The sequence below is a fragment of the Notolepis coatsorum genome (genome assembly GCF_963971535.1).
Source record: "Notolepis coatsorum genome assembly, chromosome: 6".
NCBI classification, from domain to species: domain Eukaryota; kingdom Metazoa; phylum Chordata; class Actinopteri; order Aulopiformes; family Paralepididae; genus Notolepis; species Notolepis coatsorum.
Window position 1 is genome coordinate 169360248 of NC_140170.1, and position 22397 is coordinate 169382644.

At 40.9% G+C, this 22397-nt stretch overlaps 1 protein-coding gene across 1 annotated transcript in view; it reads left to right on the top strand.

Annotated features, from left to right (window-relative positions):
* Positions 1-22397, top strand: part of pik3c2b (phosphatidylinositol-4-phosphate 3-kinase, catalytic subunit type 2 beta) — a 242649-nt gene that overhangs the window by 217186 nt on the left and 3066 nt on the right. The window contains 9 exon segments of the mRNA XM_084316485.1: positions 489-618; positions 2398-2534; positions 3478-3647; positions 5043-5199; positions 7701-7810; positions 13960-14161; positions 14439-14563; positions 14989-15106; positions 19327-19414. Of these exon segments, the coding sequence (XP_084172611.1) occupies positions 489-618; positions 2398-2534; positions 3478-3647; positions 5043-5199; positions 7701-7810; positions 13960-14161; positions 14439-14563; positions 14989-15106; positions 19327-19414 (1237 nt within the window).

Genomic DNA, 22397 nt, shown 5'->3' on the forward strand with positions numbered 1-22397 from the left:
AATCCCACATCGCTGCTCAACGACTTACATGAAATTACAGCTCCCTCATTTACATAATTGCAGTGAATTTAGACAGCAACAAACTATAATGTCTCAGGTAAATTATGAAGTGGATTTAGAGACTTGGAATTGTTTTTGGCTATATTATCCATGGCTGCCGTGTCTCAATGTGGAACTGAAGCTAGTAAACTTAATCGAGTCATCTGAATCTAGTGTGACGCCCCAGATAATCCCCCTCTATTTCACAGTCTAATGTTGGCAGGCATGTGGCTATGAACCAATCAGATTGCTTTATTTTAGCTATAATGTTGTTTATTAATATAATAATAATAATAATAATAATAATAATAATAATAATAATAATAATAATAATAATAATAATAATAATAAAAATGTATGAATATTCTTACTATTTTATTCATTATAAGAATATTGAAATTATTTCCCTGACCCCCGTGTGACCTTTGACCCCCCGTTGTCATGTGCAGTCAGGGGACGACCTGCGGCAGGACCAGCTGACCCTGCAGATCATCCGCATCATGAACAAGATCTGGCTGGAGGAGGGTCTGGACATGAGGATGGTGATCTTCAGGTGCTTCTCCACCGGCAGGGGAAGAGGTGAGCCGCCGCCAGGGGCTTCAAGGAACACGCCGACACAAGAGACCACTTCCGGGATTCTGAAATCATGGGAGAGGGAGCGGGGGGGGAGAAAATTAATGAATATGGATGAGAGCCTTGACATTAAGTCGTTGTAGCTACTAGGGCTGACCTTCGATTTTTTTTTGGAATTCGAAGCTTCGGGCCCGAGATTCGATTTTAATTCGAAGCTTCGAAATAAAAAATATTAAAAAATATTTAATAAAAATAAAATTATAATTTTTTGTCTTTAAAAAAAAAAGAATAATTTATGTTGTGGGACTTGTACAGCACTTTGTTCAACTTTGTCAGTGCTGTAAAGTTTAAACCTTTTTAAATCTTTAAAACAAACAAAACACTTTGCTTTCATGAAATATTGTAAGCCGTCATTTGAGGCTTTATAAAAGCAGCACAATGAACACAAATCTGTCAGTGCCGAGTCCGACCTCATCTTAAATAACAAACAGCATTGCTTGTTGTAGTTAACAAAGAGAGGCAGAGTTGATTTAGCAAAAAAAATATAATCGAATTTTATTTTCATATTCGAATCCCATGCCCATCGAACGAAGCTTCGGAGTATTTAAGACAGCCCTAGTAGCTACGGCTGTGGGGGTGCGGGAGACATGATCCAATAGACTTTTATACGCCTGAGTGTCCTGAACACGGAGAGACCAGTCCCACCAAGTCCATCAGCACTTTCTCGGCCGAGCTATAGTCACTTTTCCGCACCTACTTCTGAACCCCGCATGTGCAGATTGATAAACCTAGATCTCTGGACAATCCAGACGAGAGACCCTGTGGGCAATCTGCGCATGCGGAGTACCAATGATGATGATGTCGAGCAGTAGAGTCCTTACTCAACAAGCTGACTGAGGCTCTGTGGAGGACATTACAGTGAGCCTCAGTCAGCTTGTACAGACGGGAGGTCACCCCCATTGACTTTGCATTGGTTTGTGACCAACTATCTGGAGCTGGTTTGAGGAACAGCATGGATTGTGTTGAGTAAGGACTCTATCAACATCATCATTGGTAAGTAAGAAAGGAAAAAACTGTACACTAGTTTGAGTAAGGAAGTCTCCATTTTTGTGTCTCTCCTTCCTGTCCTCTCTCGCCCTCCCTCCCCTGTGTGCGTCTCTCCTTCCTGTCCTCTCTCGTCCTCCCTCCCCCGTGTGCGTCTCTCCTTCCTGTCCTCTCTCGTCCTCCCTCCCCCGTGTCCCGTGTGCGTCTCTCCTTCCTGTCCTCTCTCGTCCTCCCTCCCCTGTGTGCGTCTCTCCTTCCTGTCCTCTCTCGTCCTCCCTCCCCCGTGTGCGTCTCTCCTTCCTGTCCTCTCTCGTCCTCCCTCCCCTGTGTGCGTCTCTCCTTCCTGTCCTCTCTCGCCCTCCCTCCCCGTGTGCGTCTCTCCTTCCTGTCCTCTCTCGTCCTCCCTCCCCTGTGTGCGTCTCTCCCTCCTGTCCTCTCTCGCCCTCCCTCCCCTGTGTGCGTCTCTCCTTCCTGTCCTCTCTCGCCCTCCCTCCCCCGTGTGCGTCTCTCCTTCCTGTCCTCTCTCGCCCTCCCTCCCCGTGTGCGTCTCTCCTCCCTGTCCTCTCTCGTCCTCCCTCCCCCCGTGTCTCGTGTGCGTCTCTCCTTCCTGTCCTCTCTCGCCCTCCCTCCCCCGTGTCTCGTGTGCGTCTCTCCTTCCTGTCCTCTCTCGCCCTCCCTCCCCCGTGTGCGTCTCTCCTTCCTGTCCTCTCTCGCCCTCCCTCGCCCGTGTCCCGTGTGCAGGCATGGTGGAGATGATCCCTCAGGCCGAGACGCTGCGGAAGATCCAGGTGGAGCACGGGGTGACGGGCTCATTTAAAGACCGTCCTCTGGCCGACTGGCTACAGAAACACAACCCCACCGATGACCAGTATGAGAAGGTATTTAACCAACATGGAGTATAGTCAGACCAGTATGAGAAGGTATCTAACCAACATGGAGTATAGTAAGACCAGTATGAGAAGGTATTTAACCAACATGGAGTATAGTCAGACCAGTATGAGAAGGTATCTAACCAACATGGAGTATAGTAAGACCAGTATGAGAAGGTATTTAACCAACATGGAGTATAGTAAGACCAGTATGAGAAGGTATTTAACCAACATGGAGTATAGTCAGACCAGTATGAGAAGGTATCTAACCAACATGGAGTATAGTAAGACCAGTATGAGAAGGTATTTAACCAACATGGAGTATAGTAAGACCAGTATGAGAAGGTATTTAACCAACATGGAGTATAGTAAGACCAGTGTGAGAAGGTATTTAACCAACATGGAGTATAGTAAGACCAGTGTGAGAAGGTATTTAACCAACATGGAGTATAGTAAGACCAGTATGAGAAGGTATCTAACCAACATGGAGTCTAGTAAGACCAGTATGAGAAGGTATTTAAACCCATAGCAACATGGAGTATAGTAAGACCAGTATGAGAAGGTACGCACTCCCATACCAACATGGAGTATAGTAAGACCAGTATGAGAAGGTATTTAAACCCATAGCAACATGGAGTATAGTAAGACCAGTATGAGAAGGTACGCACTCCCATACCAACATGGAGTATAGTAAGACCAGTGTGAGAAGGTATTTAAACCCATACCACAGAAATACTATGGTGTATCACTACAGGTTTTCTGTGGTAAATCTAGAGTGTGTATGAAGAAAACCCACAGGAATACTATACATTTAAGCATATTCTGTCATATTTTATTTGAGTCAGATAATGCATTTAAAGTGTGTGTGTGTGTGTGTGTGTGTGTGTGTGTGTGTGTGTGTGTGTGTGTGTGTGTGTGTGTGTGTGTGTGTGTGTGTGTGTGTGTGTGTCAGGCGGTGGAGAACTTCATCTACTCGTGCGCAGGCTGCTGCGTGGCCACCTACATCCTGGGTATCTGCGACCGTCACAACGACAACATCATGCTGAAGACCAGCGGGCACATGTTCCACATCGACTTCGGCAAGTTCCTGGGACACGCCCAGATGTTCGGCAACATCAAACGGTGAGCAGCCGGGAGGCGTGTATGCCTTCGACGACGGAACTGCATTTCCGCGTTCGAGTTTTGCGTTCTGATTGGCCAGGTCATGTGACATGTGCGCCAATCGTGGGACAGCAAGTTCTGCGCCTATTTCCGGGTCTTAACAGCCTGCAAACTACCTGGCGTTCTATCGCCATGCTCTAAGACAAACTCTAACCTTAACCGACTTCGAACGAGCGCCTAAGCTTAACCACTGTAGAAACTTGCGGTCCCACGATTGGGCGTACATGTCACATGGACCAGAAATGACCTGGCCAATCAGAGACGCGGAAATGCAGTTCTGTTGTAGAAGGCATTCAGGCAGCCGGGAGGGATGCTGGGAGCCAGAGAGGCTGGAGGCTGCAGGCAGCGAGGAACATCGGGAGATGTCGACTTTTAGGATTGTCTGAGAGACAACGTGTTGAATATAGTGTAGACGGTGTACCGTTTTGTCTTTCTGAGCGTCTGTTACTTTTGATGCGTTTCCCAATGAAGCAGACTGTTGTGGGCGGGACTTACCAGGGCCATACCAGTGTCATCTTGACTTCTCATCATTATCAGAGATTATCAAATCAAACCAAAAAAATTTGTAAAGCCCGTAATCACAAGGTAATGCCCCCCATGGGCTGGACAAGTCTTCTTTAAACAAGTCAAGAAGAAACATCACAATAAATCAAGAACAAAATCCACCATAAAATCCAAATATGCAGCACTCCCAGCGAAGGTATGGAAAAACTCACTAAAAACCTAGCAATAGGAAAAAAGCACCACAGGCGATGTGGAGGAGAGCAACCTTAGAAGGGCCGTTCAAAGGGGGATCCCCCAACTTGGATGTCGGTGATAATATAGTGTTGCTATGGATGATCGATGGGTGGAGAATAAATCAGGCAAATATTTGGTATGTATGTACATATACATGTAATACATAAATATGTACATGCAATAGCAACTGAGGTACATAAGAAATTTTTTGAAAGATTAACATTTCTTTAAAGATTATCCCTTATTTAAAAGAACAAACCAACATTATGGGAAATGGGCTTACTGTCTTCAGAGTCAGATAAGAAGATACCAATCCGGCTGCAAGCGAGCCTGGCTCAGCACAAATGGACGGAAGCAGATACAGACCAGTCTGGGAGAGGTGTTTTTGGCCAATGGCTAGGCTAGTGGTCCGTATCTGCTTCCATTCATTTGTGCTAAGCTAGGCTAGCTTGCAACCGGATTGCTTTCTACGGAACTCAGAGAAGAAAATTGGTATCTATCTTCTTCGTCTGACTCTGGAGAAGACGGTAAGCGCATATCCCACAATGTCGGCGTGTTCCTTTAATGTGGGGTTGATGCATGTAAACATAGTCATGTCTTTGTTGTTGTTGCTGACAGGGACCGTGCCCCGTTTGTCTTCACCTCTGACATGGCGTACGTCATCAACGGGGGAGACAAACCGTCCAGTCGCTTCCACGACTTTGTGGACCTGTGCTGTGAAGCCTACAACCTGATCCGCAAACACACTCATCTCTTTCTCAATCTCCTGGGCTTGGTGAGTGGACTCACACACACACACAGACAGACACACACACACACACTCACACACACACACACACACACACACACACACACACACACACACACACACACACACACACACACACACACACCCACCCTGTTGTGCGAACATACACTAACATAATATTAACCCATGGTTTGTACTAGGGATGTCCGATATTATCGGCCTACCGATATTATCGGCCGATATTGGCATTAAAATGTGATATCGAAAAATATCGGTATCGGTTTTTATTTAATTTTTTTTACATTTATTTAACCTTTATTTACCCAGGCAAGCAAGTAAGAACAAATTCAGATTTTATTTATTGTCAAAAGTATGCATGTTGTGTTAATTCCACGACAAGAGATATGTAATGTTAATTACAATGTCCGATATTATCGGCCTACCGATATTATCGGCCGATATTGGCATAAAAAAGTGATATCGAAAAATATCGGTATCGGTTTTCAAAAACAAAACAAATATTTTTTACATTTATATTTACCCAGGCAAGCAAGTAAGAACAAATTATTATTTTATTTATTGTCAAAGTATGCATAATGTTGTGTTAATTACACGACAAGAGATATGTAATGTTAATTACCTGAAATTATTCAGTTTTTTGGTGGGGGAAACCCTGCATATTAGGGGTGGGACGATACATCGATCCAGATCGATACATCGATGTAATTATCAACAATCGAATCGGATCGATGCGATGTAATAAGATCGATTCATATCGATACTCTTATTTTGAAAATCCTGTGGCGAACAACAGCAGTAGCTCCGTGTGTGTAGATGTTACAGCATAGCATTCTCCCTTTCTGTGTGTGTGTGTGCGCGCGTCTTTGGAAAGACCAGATGAGGTCAGAGGAGTTTGATGTTTAAATGTTATTTAAACATAAACAATATAATACATAATAAATGTAGGCCTATACATGATCATGCAACATCAACAAATTGTTGTAGGAACTGTTTGGGAGAGGGAGGGTGTGAGTTTTGAGTTCCAAAAAATGTAGCTTAAAGTTTAAAGCTCAATATATAAAAACGTGGCACTTTACAGTGAACAGGAGGTCTATTTGTATTAAAAACAATAGATTGATTTTCCTTTAAATGTCTGGAAGAGCTCAAAAATACAAATGTCAAATGATATTTTCATTACCTTTTTTTTGTTGATCTAAATGTTACTGATTGTGTTAAATGGGCATATGATATCATCTCATATCGATCGCAGGAACCTGAATCGAATCGTATCGTATTGTATCGTGAGAGACTTTGTGATATCGGCAAATATCGTATCGTTGTCCAAAGAATCGATATCGTATCGTATCATGATGAAACTGGTGATTCCCACCCCTACTGCATATATCGGTATCGGTTGATATCGGTATCGGAAATTAAGAGTTGGACAATATCGGTATATCGGTATCGGTAAAAAAGCCAATATCGAGCATCCCTATAATTACCTGAAATTATTCTGTTTTTTGGGGGGGAAACCCTGCATATATCGGTATCGGTTGATATCGGTATCGGAAATTAAGAGTTGGACAATATCGGTATATCTGTATCGGTAAAAAAGCCAATATCGAACATCCCTAGTTTGTACCCATGCCTGCAGTGTCCGCATGATTGCATTATCTTGATCTCCAACCTTTGTCAATCAAGTTGTACGTGTTTTAATTGATTGTTATCCTTACTTATCTTAGATGCTGTGTGATTTTATATGCCTTTTTTTGCTTAACTCTGTATGTACACTCGACGTGACTGTAAATGAGGGAAACCTCAGTTGCCCTTCGAGTTTAAATAAAGTTTTGAAATAAAAAATGAAATGAAATGATCTTTCCTTAAAATCCAAATAGAAATTTTATTGGTAGCACAAAACACCCTTAAGTCTTCGCATTGTGGTTTCTATAAGTATCACTTTCACTGCAGTAAAAACATTTCTTAACTAAGGAAACAATTTAAGGGATTTTGTGCAACACCCTTAAGTAAGGGTTAGGGTTAGGGTCAGCTAAGGAGACATTAAACCATCATACTTAAAGGAACACGCCAACATTTTGGGAAATTAGCTCATCATCTTCTCCAGAGAGAGACAAGAAGATAGCTACCAGTTTCCTCTCTGTGCGTTCAGTAGAAAGCGATCTGGCTGCATGTTAGCCTACCTTAGCACAATGAATGGAAGCGGACATGACCGGTTAGCCTTCGGGAGAGGTGTTAGTTGGACAATGCCTAGGCTAACCAGTCATGTCCGCTTCCATTCATTGTGCCAAGCTAGGCTAACAAGCAGCCAGATAGCTTTCTACTGAACGCACAGAGAGGAAACTGGTATCTATCATCTTTTGTCTCTCTGCCGAAGACGGTAAGCTAATTTCCCAAAATGTTGGCGTGTTCCTTTAAGGAGAAAACGTAAGGTATTTTGTGCAACCGGCCCCAGGCCTTGTACCCATGCACACACAAGGCTGATGTTCACACTAACATGTGTTGTGTTGTAGATGCTGTCGTGTGGCATCCCTGAGCTGTCCGACCTGGATGACCTGAAGTATGTATATGATGCTCTGAGACCCCATGAGACTGAGTCTGACGCTACCATGTACTTCACCAGGTAAGAACACACACACAACCATGTACACAAACACTGTTAACTCACGTACACAAACACTGTTAACTCATGTACACAAACACTGTTAACTCACGTACACAAACACTGTTAACTCACGTACACAAACACTGTTAACTCATGTACACAAACACTGTTAACTCATGTACACAAACACTGTTAACTCATGTACACAAACACTGTTAACTCACGTACACAAACACTGTTAACTCACGTACACAAACACTGTTAACTCACGTACACAAACACTGTTAACTCACGTACACAAACACTGTTAACTCACGTACACAAACACTGTTAACTCACGTACACAAACACTGTTAACTCATGTACACAAACACTGTTAACTCACGTACACAAACACTGTTAACTCACGTACACAAACACTGTTAACTCATGTACACAAACACTGTTAACTCACGTACACAAACACTGTTAACTCATGTAACTCATGTACACAAACACTGTTAACTCACGTACACAAACACTGTTAACTCATGTACACAAACACTGTTAACTCATGTACACAAACACTGTTAACTCACGTACACAAACACTGTTAACTCACGTACACAAACACTGTTAACTCACGTACACAAACACTGTTAACTCATGTACACAAACACTGTTAACTCACGTACACAAACACTGTTAACTCATGTAACTCATGTACACAAACACTGTTAACTCATGTACACAAACACTGTTAACTCACGTACACAAACACTGTTAACTCACGTACACAAACACTGTTAACTCATGTACACAAACACTGTTAACTCACATACACAAACACTGTTAACTCATGTACATAAACACTGTTAACTCATGTACACAAACACTGTTAACTCATGTACATAAACACTGTTAACTCACGTACACAAACACTGTTAACTCATGTACACACACACTGTTAACTCACGTACACAAACACTGTTAACTCACGTACACAAACACTGTTAACTCACGTACACAAACACTGTTAACTCACGTACACAAACACTGTTAACTCATGTACACAAACACTGTTAACTCACGTACACAAACACTGTTAACTCACGTACACAAACACTGTTAACTCACGTACACAAACACTGTTAACTTATGTACACAAACACTGTTAACTCATGTACACAAACACTGTTAACTCATGTACACAAACACTGTTAACTCATGTACACAAACACTGTTAACTCATGTACACAAACACTGTTAACTCATGTACACAAACACTGTTAACTCATGTACACAAACACTGTTAACTCATGTACATAAACACTGTTAACTCACGTACACAAACACTGTTAACTCACGTACACAAACACTGTTAACTCATGTACACAAACACTGTTAACTCATGTAACTCATGTACACAAACACTGTTAACTCATGTACACAAACACTGTTAACTCATGTACACAAACACTGTTAACTCACGTACACAAACACTGTTAACTCATGTACACAAACACTGTTAACTCACGTACACAAACACTGTTAACTCACGTACACAAACACTGTTAACTCACGTACACAAACACTGTTAACTCATGTACACAAACACTGTTAACTCACGTACACAAACACTGTTAACTCATGTACACAAACACTGTTAACTCACGTACACAAACACTGTTAACTCATGTACACAAACACTGTTAACTCACGTACACAAACACTGTTAACTCACGTACACAAACACTGTTAACTCATGTACACAAACACTGTTAACTCATGTAACTCACGTACACAAACACTGTTAACTCACGTACACAAACACTGTTAACTCATGTACACAAACACTGTTAACTCACGTACACAAACACTGTTAACTCATGTACACAAACACTGTTAACTCACGTACACAAACACTGTTAACTCATGTACACAAACACTGTTAACTCATGTACACACATACTGTTAACTCATGTACACACACACTGTTAACTCATGTACACACATACTGTTAACTCATGTACACAAACACTGTTAACTCATGTACACAAACACTGTTAACTCATGTACACAAACACTGTTAACTCACGTACACAAACACTGTTAACTCAGCGTGATCTCAAACACACACGCATATATACATACACACAAATATTACTCAAACACACACATATACACACAAATAATACTCAAACACACACATACAGTACATACACAAATAATAGTCAAACATACACAAATAATAGTCAAACACACACATATATACACACACGCGCACACACACATAAATATTACTCAAACGCACATATACAAGCCCACAAATAATACTCAAACACACACATACACACAAATAATACTCATACACACACATACACACACAAATAATACTCAAACACACACATATACACATAAATAGTACTCAAACACACACAGATAATACTCCACACACACATATACACACAGATAATACTCTTAACACACACATATACACACAGATAATACTCCAACACACACATATACACACAGATAATACTCCAACACACACATATACACACAGATAATACTCTCCAACACACACATATACACACAGATAATACTCCAACACACACATATACACACAGATAATACTCCAACACACACATATACACACAGATAATACTCCAACACACACATATACACACAGATAATACTCTTAACACACACATATACACACACAGATAATACTCCAACACACACATATACACACAGATAATATTCCAACACACACATATACACACAGATAATACTCTCCAACACACACATATACACACAGATAATACTCCAACACACACATATACACACAGATAATACTCCAACACACACATATACACACAGATAATACTCCAACACACACATATACACACAGATAATACTCCAACACACACATATACACACAGATAATACTCTTAACACACACATATACACACACAGATAATACTCCAACACACACATATACACACAGATAATACTCCAACACACACATATACATACAGATAATACTCTTAACACACACATATACATACAGATAATACTCCACACACACATATACACACAGATAATACTCTTAACACACATATATACACACAGATAATACTCCAACACACACATATACACACAGATAATACTCCAACACACACATATACACACAGATAATACTCTCCAACACACACATATACACACAGATAATACTCCAACACACACATATACACACAGATAATACTCCAACACACATATACACACAGATAATACTCCAACACACACATATACACACAGATAATACTCCAACACACACATACACACACACAGATAATACTCCAACACACACATATACACACAGATAATACTCCAACACACACATATACACACAGATAATATTCCAACACACACATATACACACACAGATAATACTCTTAACACACACATATACACACAGATAATACTCCAACACACACATATACACACAGATAATATTCCAACACACACATATACACACACAGATAATACTCCAACACACACATATACACACAGATAATACTCCAACACACACATATACACACACAGATAATACTCTTAACACACACATATACACACACAGATAATACTCCAACACACACATATACACACACAGATAATACTCTCCAACACACACACATATACACACAGATAATACTCCAACACACACATACACACACAGATAATACTCCAACACACACATATACACACAGATAATACTCTTAACACACATACACACACAGATAATACTCTTAACACACACATACACACACAGATAATACTCTTAACACACACATATACACACATATAATACTCCAACACACACACATACACACACAGATAATACTCCAACACACACATATACACACAGATAATACTCCAACACACACATATACACACAGATAATACTCCAACACACACACATACACACACAGATAATACTCCAACACACACATACACACACAGATAATACTCCAACACACACATATACACACAGATAATACTCCAACACACACTTATACACACAGATAATACTCTTAACACACACATATACACACACAGATAATACTCTTAACACACACATATACACACAGATAATACTCTTAACACACACACATATACACACAGATAATACTCTTAACACACACATATACACACAGATAATACTCTTAACACACACATATACACACAGATAATACTCCAACACACACATATACACACAGATAATACTCTTAACACACACATATACACACAGATAATACTCTTAACACACACATATACACACAGATAATACTCTTAACACACACATATACACACAGATAATACTCTTAACACACACATATACACACAGATAATACTCCAACACACACATATACACACAGATAATACTCTTAACACACACATATACACACAGATAATACTCTTAACACACACATATACACACAGATAATACTCTTAACACACACATATACACACAGATAATACTCTTAACACACACATATACACACAGATAATACTCTTAACACACACATATACACACAGATAATACTCTTAACACACACATATACACACAGATAATACTCTTAACACACACATATACACACAGATAATACTCTCCAACACACACATATACACACAGATAATACTCTTAACACACATATACACACAGATAATACTCTTAACACACACATACACACACAGATAATACTCTTAACACACATATACACACAGATAATACTCTTAACACACACATATACACACAGATAATACTCCAACACACACATATACACACAGATAATACTCTTAACACACACACACACACACACACACACAGATAATACTCCAACACACACATATACACACAGATAATACTCCAACACACACATATACACACACACACAGATAATACTCCAACACACACACATACACACACAGATAATACTCTTAACACACACATATACACACAGATAATACTCCAACACACACAGATAATACTCTCCAACACACATATACACACAGATAATACTCTTAACACACATATACACACAGATAATACTCTTAACACACACATACACACACACAGATAATACTCTTAACACACATATATACACACAGATAATACTCCAACACACACATATACACACAGATAATACTCTTAACACACACACACACACACACAGATAATACTCCAACACACACATATACACACAGATAATACTCCAACACACACATATACACACACACAGATAATACTCCAACACACACACATACACACACAGATAATACTCTTAACACACACATATACACACAGATAATACTCTTAACACACACATACACACACAGATAATACTCCAACACACACATATACACACAGATAATACTCCAACACACATACACACACAGATAATACTCTTAACACACACATATACACACAGATAATACTCCAACACACACATATACACACACAGATAATACTCTTAACACACACATATACACACAGATAATACTCTTAACACACACATATACACAGATAATACTCTTAACACACACATATACACACAGATAATACTCCAACACACACATATACACACAGATAATACTCCAACACACACATACACACACAGATAATACTCTCCAACACACACATACACACAGATAATACTCTCCAACACACACATATACACACAGATAATACTCCAACACACACATATACACACAGATAATACTCTTAACACACACATATACACACAGATAATACTCTCCAACACACACATATACACACAGATAATACTCTCCAACACACACATATACACACAGATAATACTCTTAACACACACATATACACACAGATAATACTCCAACACACACATATACACACAGATAATACTCTTAACACACACATATACACACAGATAATACTCTTAACACACACATATACACACAGATAATACTCCAACACACACATATACACACAGATAATACTCTTAACACACACATATACACACAGATAATACTCTTAACACACACATATACACACAGATAATACTCTTAACACACACATATACACACAGATAATACTCTTAACACACACATATACACACAGATAATACTCCAACACGTCCCTGCAGGTTGATAGAATCCAGCCTGGGCAGTGTCGCCACCAAGCTCAACTTCTTCATCCATAATCTGGCCCAGATGAAGTTCGCCTCGTCCGAGGAGCGGCCCGTCCTGTCCTTCGCGCCGCGCGTCCACACTGTGAAGAGCGACGGGCTCATCTGCAACCTCTACGTCTGCCAACACATCCGCACATACAGCCCCAGCAAGGGCTACGTGAGTAGAAGACGTAACGCTGTCTCTGCTAACAGTCCTCTTAGTCTCAGCACAGAGTCCAAACCATTATGTATAAACACAAGAGACGACACACTCTGGGCTATTAGAGTGACCAAACCAGTCTTTTTTTTTACATGTGGGTTCCAAGTCATTCTTCTTAAAGGACCAGACCAGTCTTTTTGACATGTGGGTTCGAGTGTTGTGTTCATTCATAGTTAAAGACATAGTAGAGGTTGAGTACTTTATTATCTAAAGGTGGTCATTTTCTCTCCTCCAGGCCTTCGTGGTGAAGGTGGAGAGGGAAGGCCAGCAGGGGGCAGTGTTGGTCCAGAGGAGCTTCGAGGAGTTCCATGAACTTCACAGCAAGCTTCGCCTCATCTTCCCTGCCTCCAAATTACCAAGGTGCCACAAGCGTACACACACACACACACACACACACACACACACACACACACACACACACACACACACACACACACACACACACACACACACACACACACACACACACACACACACACACACACACACGTAAATAAGTAAGTAAGTAAAACATACATACTTTACAACAAGAAGTAGACATGCACATCCAACAATGATTCAGTAATCAATTCAGTAATCAGTTCAGTAATCACTATCAGTTCAGTAATCAATTCAGCAATCAAATCCTGAGTCTGTAATTTGTTATGTGTGTGTATTCTGCCTGTTGTTTTCACTCTTCTGGTTCTTCTTCTGGTATTTTTACATTGAAGCGAACAGGCATGTGAATAAGGCCCAACTCACACAGTAACTCAATCGAACTCTTACCTCCTTGCCCCTCCCCCCAGTTTCCCCAGCCGCTTTGTGATTGGACGCTCGCGTGGGGAGGCCATGGCTGATAGGAGGAAAGATGAGCTAAACGGTTACGTCTGGCATCTGGTGCACGCCGCCCCCGACGTGGCTCAGGTCAGTTACCTCTCACCTTTGACCTTTCATTTTTGCCACTGGAGACCCCTGACTCTCTCTCACTTTCTATATATATATATATATTAGGGCTGTCAAAATTAATGCTTTAACTTTGGAGATTAATTTAAATTATTTAAAGCATTAAAATAAATCTAGATTAATTACAGAAAATTGTGAGATTAATTAGTAAAAAATGTTTTATCTATTGACAGCACTAATATATATATATATATATGCATGTATTTTATAATAATAATAATAATACATTCCATAGTTATTTGACACTTCTTGGTGTTCCTTTATCTGGTTATTTCCTGCTTCTGTTGTTGTTGTTGTTGTTGTTGTTGTTGTTGTTGTTGTCCTGATCACGTTCACGTACATGAATACCCCCAGGCCTTAGCCGAAATATAAACTCTCATGCAGTGCAACGTGTACAGTAAGAGGTACAGTAGATTATATTCCCATCGTCAGCAGTATCACATGGTACACGCCCCAAGCATGTACGCACAGTATGTATAGAGGGTGTGTGTGTGTGTGTGTGTGTGTGTGTGTGTGTGTGTGTGTGTGTGTGTGTGTGTGTGTGTGTGTGTGTGTGTGTGTGTGTGTGTGTGTGTGTGTGTGTGTGTGTGTGTGTGTGTGTAGTATCAGTGTCAGGGTTATTATAGTTCTATTTCATCCATCCTGACTTGTGCTTTAAGTAAAAAAATAAAAAAAAACATCCCTGAACCCTACCGTCATAGGCAACTACCGTCCTGTCTCTCTTCTCTCCTTCCTTTCTAAAACACTTGAACGTGCTGTATCCAACCAACTTACTGCTTATCTCTTACAGAATGACCTCCTAGACCCTAATCAGTCAGGCTTCAGGACTGGTCACTCCACAGAGACAGCCCTCATTGCGGTCACAGAGGCACTTCACTTAGCAAAAGCGAAAGGCCTCTCCTCTGTCCTGATTCTCCTAGATCTATCTGCAGCCTTCGACACAGTCAACCACCAGATCCTCCTCGCGGCCCTCGCAGGAATGGGAGTGGCTGGCTCTGCGCTGACATGGTTGTCATCATACCTCAATGACCGCTCCTACCAAGTGTCATGGAGAGGGACCCTGTCGGCCACCCGCCCCCTGCGGACGGGTGTCCCCCAGGGCTCGGCTTTAGGACCCCTTCTCTTCTCCCTCTACACTAAATCACTGGGTAACATTATCACGTCTCATGGCTTCTCCTACCACTGTTATGCCGACGATACTCAACTCTTCCTCTCCTTCCCTCCCTCAGATATCCACGTCTCTGAGCGGATCTCGGCCTGTCTGTCCGACATCTCCGCCTGGATGACGACCAACCACCTCAAACTGAACCTAAGCAAAACAGAATTGCTCCACCTGCCGGCCAAATCCTCCCCCCTGACCGACCTTTCCATCACAGTCGAGAATGCAGCTGTGACCGCGTCCCCGACCGCCAAGAACCTTGGTGTTGTCCTCGACGACCAGTTGAACTTCTCTGCTCACATCGCAGCGACAACCAGAACCTGCCGATTCCTCCTGAGCAACGTCAGAAGGATACGCCCCTTCCTGACAAAAGAAGCCACCCAACTCCTCGTCCAATCAACAGTCATCTCCCGCCTCGACTACTGCAACGCACTGCTCGCTGGCCTCCCGGCCACTGCCACTAAGCCTCTTCAACTCATTCAGAACGCAGCGGCCCGCCTGATCTCAAACCTACCGAAGTCGGCCCATGTCACCCCACTTCTTAGGGACCTGCACTGGCTCCCCATTGCTGCACGAATCCGCTTCAAGGCCCTTGACCTAGCATACCGTGCGGCAAAGGGAACTGCTCCCGCCTACCTCCGGTCAATGGTCTCTAACTACACACCCTCAAGACCCCTACGCTCTGCATCTTCTGGCCGCCTCAGACCTACTCCTATCCAAGCTCCGGGAGGGTCATCAAAGAGAAGTCGCCTATTCTCAGTCCTTGCCCCACAATGGTGGAATGAACTACCCACCCCAGTTAGGACAGCCGAAACACGTCCAATCTTTCGCCGTCGACTAAAGACTCACTTCTTCAACCATTATCTGAATTAAAAAAAGAAAAAAAAAAAAAAGAAAAAAATCTAACCCTAACTAACCATACTGTCATGCACTTGTCCTAATAAACTAACCTACACTGTAGCACTCAACACTTTGATGAACATTGTTACTCAGCTGATAGAGTTGTGCTCTTCCTGATGGCTTGTCGTACAGAACTTGTAAGTCGCTTTGGATAAAAGCGTCAGCTAAATGACTAAATGTAAATGTAAAATGTAAATGTAAGTACTGAATCTTCTGTCTCACGCTTGCGCAAGTCGTGGCTAGGCCAGGGTATATCTAGGGTATATCTGGGGTATATAATAATAATAATAATAATAATAATAATAATAATAATAATAATAATAATAATAATAATAATAATAATAATAATAATAATAATAATAAATTGTATTTGTAGTGCACTTTTCGTTCACTAGGATTCCAAAGTGCTACAGGGTTAAAACAGTAAAAAAAGAAATGAATAATTATTAATAATAATAAAAATAAAATACAGAATAAAAATATAATAAAAATGGTGCAGAGCCTGGTACTGGGGACCCGAAGAAGCAGGCTACCTGCAGATCTGAGGGTACGGGTGGAGGATTGTGGAGTGATGAGTTCCTGTAGGTAGAGGGGTGCGTGTCCGTTTATGCAGTTATGGGTGAGCAGCAGGATTTTGTAGTTGATCCGGGATGAGACGGGGAGCCAATGTAGTGAGTGGAGGATGGGGGTTATGTGATCGTGTTTACGGACTCTCATCAGGATCCTGGCAGCGCTGTTTTGGATGTGTTTCAGCTTTTGGATGCTCCTGGAACATCCCTATGGATACCCTATATCTAGGGCAGTGGTTCCCAAACTGTGGTGCGCACACCCCTTGTGGTGCGCCAGCGCCCTCTAGGTGGTGCGTGACATGAAAAGGCTAATGGTGGTAAATCCGAACTTTTTTTTTTCTTTTTTTTTTTTTTACAATAAAATTTCATAAAAATCTTAGTCAAACCTTTAGTATTATGGATATTGAACATGCTGGCAGAGTACATGCATCCATGTTGTCGTGAACATTTTAATTAAATAAAGAAATTCCCTATCCATAGTCACCGTGGGAAGAGATAAAATAAAAAATAAAATAAAATAAATTCCCTACCTACTCATGGCTTTAACTGACAACCAACAGGAACCAAACAATATTTTTTGTTATGCCTAATAAATATAACTAATATACATTATTTCAAATGGGGATTTTCACTGTGTAAATCATTATAGTCAAGTTAGACCGCGCTCACAAGTTCTCACACTGGGTGCTGTAATCCCATAAAGTTCAGTATATCAAAAAGCAGGGTAGCCGGACCAGCACTCACAGGTTCAATGTTTTTTAATGGCAGCCTGAATAAAAAGCAGACATGTTTCGGACAATGTCCTTCTTCAGTGAAGGCTAGCCATATCACTGAAGAAGGAACATGTCTGCTTTTTATTCAGGCTGCCATTAAAAAACATTGAACCTGTGAGTGCTGGTCCGGCTACCCTGCTTTTTGATATACTGTGTAAATCATGAAATTCAAGAAATGTTTTAATAAAAAACATTTAGTTTTTGTTTGTTTCCAGAGTGGGTTTGCTGGTTTGTTTTTTTGTTTTTTGTTTATTGTAATATGGGTGGTATTTATCAGGGGCATTTAAGAGGTTCAGAGTAGGTATTGTGTACAAACACATCACTCTGTGAAGGCAACTGACTCACAGACCTGTAGACGTCCCAGTTTCAATGGACAGATGCGCCAATGTCTCCTTATACTTGTACTACAGACATTTTCTGTATATTTCTTATTTTTTTAGATTAAAAAAATTATTATCTTACTTAATTTTGTAAGTACACAATACAGTTTCAGTTAGTTTGTGATTTCCCCCCCCCTCTAAAGTCTAGTTTTTTTTTCTTCTATTTCAGTTAACTAAATGTTTTTGGCACCTACAGTAGTTTCAGTTTTGGTTTACTATAATAACCTTGACCTGTGTGATTGGTTGCGGTTTGACTGGTTTCTCAGAAATCAGCCTCGGCTTACAGTAAGGAAGCAGGCTGCTTTATTAACCTGACACGACCAGTGAAGTTATTAACTCCGAAATTATAACACCGTCACACAACGATAATATGTCAAAACCTCTTCCTCTTTTTCTGCAGTGTGACCTAATCTACACCTTCTTCCATCCTCTACCAAGAGACGAGAAACCCGGGACAGTAGTCAACACACTGCACAACAAACCTCCTGGTAAAACACACACACACACACACACACACACACACACACACACACACACACACACACACACACACACACACACACACACACACACACACACACACACACACACACACACACACACACACACACACACACACACACACACACACACACACACAAATTCTGTAACTAACCTTAACCTTAACCATGATACTACAGTATCTCGTTATGGGACATCCAACATGTTCGTGTCTGGTCCCCAAATGTTCCCCAAATGTCCTGATTACTTGCAAGGAAACTATAAAAGAAGTAAGGGACATTACGTCACACTGCGTGAAGTGTGGAAACGTTCAATTTGGCCGACATTGAGTTGAATGGGATCAGCCATTTCCTCGTTTATGATTTAAACAGGTTATTACTTCGGATGTCAGAATCATCTGCAAATTGTTGCATTGTTAACTAGCTAATGTTTGATACATTGGTTGATGTATATTTCCTCAGATAGCTGGTATATTTCTATTTGAATACAGGCTTCAATAGAACTGGCACCAAGGCCAAGCAGAACATAGAATGCTAGTATTCTGACATGATGACCCTTAAACAAAAGAGTAGCCCCACCACCAACTATAAGAAATAAGAATGGAGACATGTTGTCATTCTCTAGTTGACTGACTCTTGATACAAGGACTAACACTAGACAACATGCTGTCATTCTCTAGTTGACTGACTGAGCTCTTGATACAATAAATAACACTAGACAACAGGTAGATATGAGTTTTTAATTATATGAACTGTATCGTTTGTCTGTAAAAGCGTAATGTTGGATGCATTTAATAACAAGGATGCTGGCTGGATCAGAAGGTCTGTTTGACTCATTTCAACTTATCACACACAGCAGCCATCTTGTAGTCCATTCTGCACAGGAAACGGTACTATAGTAACTACAACTCGCAGTTCACTGCACTTACTGTAATACAGCACCACCTAGTGGCACAAGAAGACGGCCAGTATCAAACCAGCAGAAATATAATAATATAATATGTTGATATGGTCTAAAAGACGATCACAGATCAGAGCTTTGAAGGCCACACATAATGTAGTAACCAGGCACACGTGTAGGAGAAGCAGTGAAACCTACTGCATTAAAGGGTTATTTCACATTTCTTAGAACCCTATCCCTATGTCTTACTTATCAGTGATGATGTTGATCAGTAGGGTTCTTTCTCAGCACAATCCATGCTGTTCCTCATGCTAGCACTGGATAGTTAGGCATTAAACCAATGCAAAGTCAATGGGGCCAAGCTCCTGTGTGTACAAGCTGACTGAGGCTCACTTTGAAACCGGCTTTGTGTGACACTGTGGGGTAGATCTCAGTGAGACTCGGTCAGCTTGAACGGACAGGAGGTCGGCCCCATTGACTTTGCATTGGTTTGTGGCTAACTAGCCAGAGCTAGTTATGAGGAACAGCATGGATTGTGCCGAGAAAGGACTCTCTACTGATCAACACCATCATTGGTAAGTAGGAAATAGGGTTACGGTTCTAAAACGGTGAAATACCCCTTTAACAGTGGCAGTTACAACAGGCAGGATGTTGAGATGATTCAAAGTGGTGCCGAGGTAGAGTGCACTCTGGGACGGGGAAGCACACGCTGTATATGCACGTGCACACACATGCATACACGTGCACACACACGCCTGTGCTCTCACCTGCACACACATGCATACACGTGCACACGCACACACACGCCTGTGCTCTCACCTGCACACACATGCATACACGTGCACACGCACACACACGCCTGTGCTCTCACCTGCACACTCACTTGCAGTTTGATCAGGTGACTCATTTGAGAGCTTGGTCGCTATTTATAAGCACTAGTCATGAAATTGACATTTACTGTCATCCCCAGCACAAAGTGTACTACTCACAATTACACACACACACACACACACACACACACCCACACACGCGTATACACACACACACACGTATACACACACAGACACTCTGGGGTTCAAAGTCTGTGTTTTTTCTGCAAGCATCAGCTGAAGCACGGTGGCCTTGGTGACCAGAATATGACCAATCACCATTCAGGGTCTTATCAGCCTTGTTTTGATTGCATGTCTGAAAGAACACATGCTGTCAGGACACTTTCCACACACACACACACACACACACACACACACACGCACACGCACACACCACACCACACACACACACACACACACACACACCACACACACACGCACACTCACACGCATACATAATGAAATCAGCTTGTGTGTCAACTTGAGTGTTCCTTTAATGGTCTCCTCCATTCAAAACCATATTTTTTAACCGATTGTTATTTACATATTGAAAGCATAACTTTGACTATACAGATTGTTATTTGTGACTTTGACGATACAGATTGTTATTTGTGATTTTGAATATATACAGATTGTTATTTGTGACGTTGACGATACAGATTGTTATTTGTGACTTTGACTATACAGATTGTTATTTGTGACTTTGACTATACAGATTGTTATTTGTGACTTTGACGATACAGATTGTTATTTGTGACTTTGACGATACAGATTGTTATTTGTGACTTTGACTATACAGATTGTTATTTGTGACTTTGACGATACAGATTGTTATTTGTGACTTTGACGATACAGATTGTTATTTGTGATTTTGACGATACAGATTGTTATTTGTGACTTTGACGATACAGATTGTTATTTGTGATTTTGACTATACAGATTATTTGTGATTTTGACCATAGAGATTATTTGTGATTTTGACCATAGAGATTATTTGTGACTTTGATGATACAGATTGTTATTTGTGATTTTGACGATACAGATTGTTATTTGTGACTTTGACTATACAGATTGTTATTTGTGACTTTGACTATACAGATTGTTATTTGTGACTTTGACGATAGATTGTTATTTGTGACTTTGACTATACAGATTGTTATTTGTGACTTTGACTATACAGATTGTTATTTGTGACTTTGAC